Source organism: Triticum aestivum, chromosome 3B (assembly GCF_018294505.1).
Source record: "Triticum aestivum cultivar Chinese Spring chromosome 3B, IWGSC CS RefSeq v2.1, whole genome shotgun sequence".
Classification (NCBI taxonomy): Eukaryota; Viridiplantae; Streptophyta; class Magnoliopsida; order Poales; family Poaceae; genus Triticum; species Triticum aestivum.
The window spans coordinates 178,393,627-178,397,068 of NC_057801.1; the positions used below are offsets into that span (position 1 = coordinate 178,393,627).

Here is a 3,442-nt window from a genome sequence, read left to right on the forward strand (position 1 = left end):
TGTGTTTCATCCGTAGTCGGATGGTGCTCTTATGTAAGATGATGTATTGATGTATTCTGGCGGCATTTGTATGCCTTGTATGTATCCCCATCTATTTATGTAATATTGATGTAATGATATCCACCTTGCAGAAGCGTTTCAATATGCGGGTCTATCCTTGGTGGTACCTTCAAGTTCCTCTTGGATAGGGTCACATATTGGGCGTGACAAGACGTATCAAGAAGCTTGCCGGAGAAGAAACTAGCTCCACCATCTATCTTACGGTGAAGTAATAGCCCCATCTATCTTAGGGGTGGGTGTTGCAAGGGATCACCGGAGATTTTCATGGGTGCCGCCGGGCTTAGAGGGATGGGTGGGGCAGTGGCTAACAACAACGGTGGGTGGAGGGGGAGGTTGAGGGGAGGGTGGGGCGACGAGACGGCGCGCGGAAGCGCGCGCCGGTCACGGGTGGTGAAGGCCGGCGGTTAGGGCGGGGTAGGCTGGGACGTTCGGGATGAGGATGAGGAAGAAGGGAGGAAGACGATGAACAGTAGCGCGATCTATTTTGATCAAGATCCGATGGTTCATATAAAAAGTGACTGATGCAACTGTTTCTTTTTCAGCTCAGAAATAGAGTCTCCCTTTAAATATATTGCACGCAATTTTTCTGCATGGTTTAAAAAAATAGTCTGTTGCACAAATAACAAGTTCTCATATGGTGATGTCAATGTATTGATTGCTCATTACCAGCGCGCACACATGTACATCACTTCCTCCATTCGTAAATATAAATCCCTTCAGGATTTCCATGCGGATGAGCAAAATGAGTGAATCTGCATTTTAGAATATGTCTACATACATCTATATGTAGTTCGTATTGGAATTTTTAAAAAGATTTATATTTAGGAACGGAGGGAGTACAAAACAAAGATCAAGACTCTGAATATGAAGATTACAATCGTGTGTAGATAAAAAGTCTTCTCACATTCCTCATTTGTTGGTACAAATTACAAGTTTTCAGACAACGTATAGTCAAGCAGTGATTACTGACTACCGGCCACGCATGGATCAGGACCGTCCGGCCGACTCCGGACATCTTTAGCGGCCACCGTCTCCCGCGCTAGCCTTCTCGACGTCTGCCGTTTTCACTGCCGCCTTCTCACCAGCAGCAGCATCATCGGTGTCGCTGTAGTCTTTTAGCTCGTCTTCGCTGCACACATCGTGGGCGACGTCGTACGTGGCGTGCAGCCCGACGAGAACGTAGTAGATGAGCATGATGGCGGTGCATACACCGAAGCGGACGAAGGCCTCCGAGCCGAGCGACCCCATGAGGAACAGGTTGGTGGCGATGGAGAGCGAGGGCAGCCACGGCACGAGCGGCACCCCCCACACCTTGGGCGCGCGCGCCGCCGGCACCATCAGCTGGATGCCGAGCGTCCCCAGCAGCCACGCCGGCACCAGCACCACGTAGCCCTCCCACCGCTCGGGCGTCGTGCCCCAGTACGCCGCGATGCCCGCCGACGAGGCGATGATCACCAGCAGGAACACCAGGAGCCGCAGCGCGTGCGTCCGCGTCGTCACGCCCCTCACGTAGTACCGACGGACGAGGAGCGCGGTGGCCATCATCATGAAGATGAAGAGCGTGCTGATGGAGAGCAGGCTGGACAGCACGTCGAGGCTGGAGAAGAACCCGATGCAGCAGGCCGCGGCGGCGATGAGTATGTTGGCGTTCACCGGCGTGCCGGTCCTGGGGTGCACCAGCGCGAACACCGGCGGGATGATGTGGCTCCGCGCGATGTGCGTCGTGTACCGCGCCTGCCCCAGCGCGCCCACCAGCATCACCGTCGTCATCCCCTTGAGCGCGCCCAGCGCCACCACGTACTGCGCCCAGTGCATCCCCACGCTGCTGAACGCCACCGAGTACGCGGCGCTCCGGTCGATCTCCGTGTACGGCTGCATCATGCTCAGCACCAGCGCCATCACGCAGTAGATGACCGTGATCACCGACATGGACCCCAGCAGCCCCAGCGGTATGTCCCTCGACGGGTTCTTGACCTCCTCCGCCATCGTCGCGATGTTGTCGAAGCCGCCGTAGGCGAAGTACACGATCGCCGCCGCGCGGAACACGCCCGGCACGCCGTGCGGCATGAACGGGGTCAGGTTGCTCGGCTTGGCGTGGATGAATCCTGCCACGATGACGAACGCTATCACCACCACGTGTATCGCGGACGCGACCCAGTTGATCCGGGAAGTGCCCTTGGCGCTTAGGATGGCCATGGTGGCGGTGACCGCAATCACCACGACCGCGATGGGGTCAAGCTCGTTGTACCCGTCCCTGAGCGACGTCTGTATGCGCAGCGCGCTCGCCGGCTTGTTGATGAGCGAGGCGAAGTAGGACGTCCAAGAGCGCGCCACGGCGGCCGTGCCGATGATGCTCTCGAGGATAAGATTCGCGGCGGCGATGAAGGCCGCGACGTCGCCGAGCTCGACGCGGAGGTACGCGAAGGAGCCGCCGGCGACGGGGATCTCGACGGCGAACTCGGTGTAGCAGAACACCGAGAGCATGGCGGAGAGACCGGAGACGACGTAGGAGAGCACGATGGCGGGGCCGGCGTGGTCGTGCGCCTCCTGGCCAGTGAGCACGAAGATGCCGGCGCCGATGACGGAGCCGAAGCCGAACCACGTGAGGTCCCACCACGTGAGGCAGCGGCGCATCTCGTTCTCGCTGCGGCGCCGCAGCGCGCCGAGCTCGATGGCGTCGGTGGAGCGGCCGGTGAAGCGGTCGCGGAGCCTCGCGGGGGTCGCGGCCAGCGCGGAGCGGTACGCGCCCCAGCTCGCGAACGACGGCTCCGGGAAGAAGTCGTCCCTGTGCCACCGCCAGTAGCCCCTGCCCTCGGCCGCCGGCTTGGGCGCGTACTGTTCCTGCTGCGTCTCCGCAGCCGCCATGGCTTCGAGCTTCACTCCTCGCGCTCACGCTCACGCTCACGCTCGCACCCTGGGGTGGACTGGAAATGGAGGAGGGAGTGTGGTGAGCTGCAGCTGCAGCTCCAGCCGTGTAGATATGTGGCCCGAGCGTGGGTTGGTCAGTGAGTGAGCGGAACGTCTTGTTGTGTAGTCTTGCGTTCGACGAGTCCCTATCTCCATTTGCATACTTGCATCGCATGTACTTTTTCCGTGTGAGCCGAGCGTTTGTTAAACGTAGGATATGTGGAAACTGGCTCAACCCTTTATAGGTAGCCTATCAAATATATTTATAATGATACACAATATACATATTACACAGTTGGGCTACGTTACAAAGTCTAACACCCTCCCTCAATCTTAACTCACTCCTGATGCATCTAGGAGGTTGAGATTGCGCCTACAGACCTCAAACATGGGAGAAGGTAGAGGCTTGGTGAAGATGTCGGCAAGTTGATCCTTTAAGGAGATAAACTTGATCTGTAGTAGCTTCTGTGCAACA

General features: G+C 57.7%; 1 protein-coding gene across 1 annotated transcript; it reads right to left on the bottom strand.

The window, feature by feature from the left end:
• Positions 1-942: 942 nt before the first annotated feature.
• On the bottom strand, positions 943-3,046 carry LOC123069242 (cationic amino acid transporter 5-like). The gene has a single exon (XM_044492045.1). It carries the CDS (start codon positions 2,923-2,925, stop codon positions 1,078-1,080), a length of 1,848 nt encoding a protein of 615 aa, XP_044347980.1. The 5' UTR covers positions 2,926-3,046; the 3' UTR covers positions 943-1,077.
• Positions 3,047-3,442: the final 396 nt, after the last annotated feature.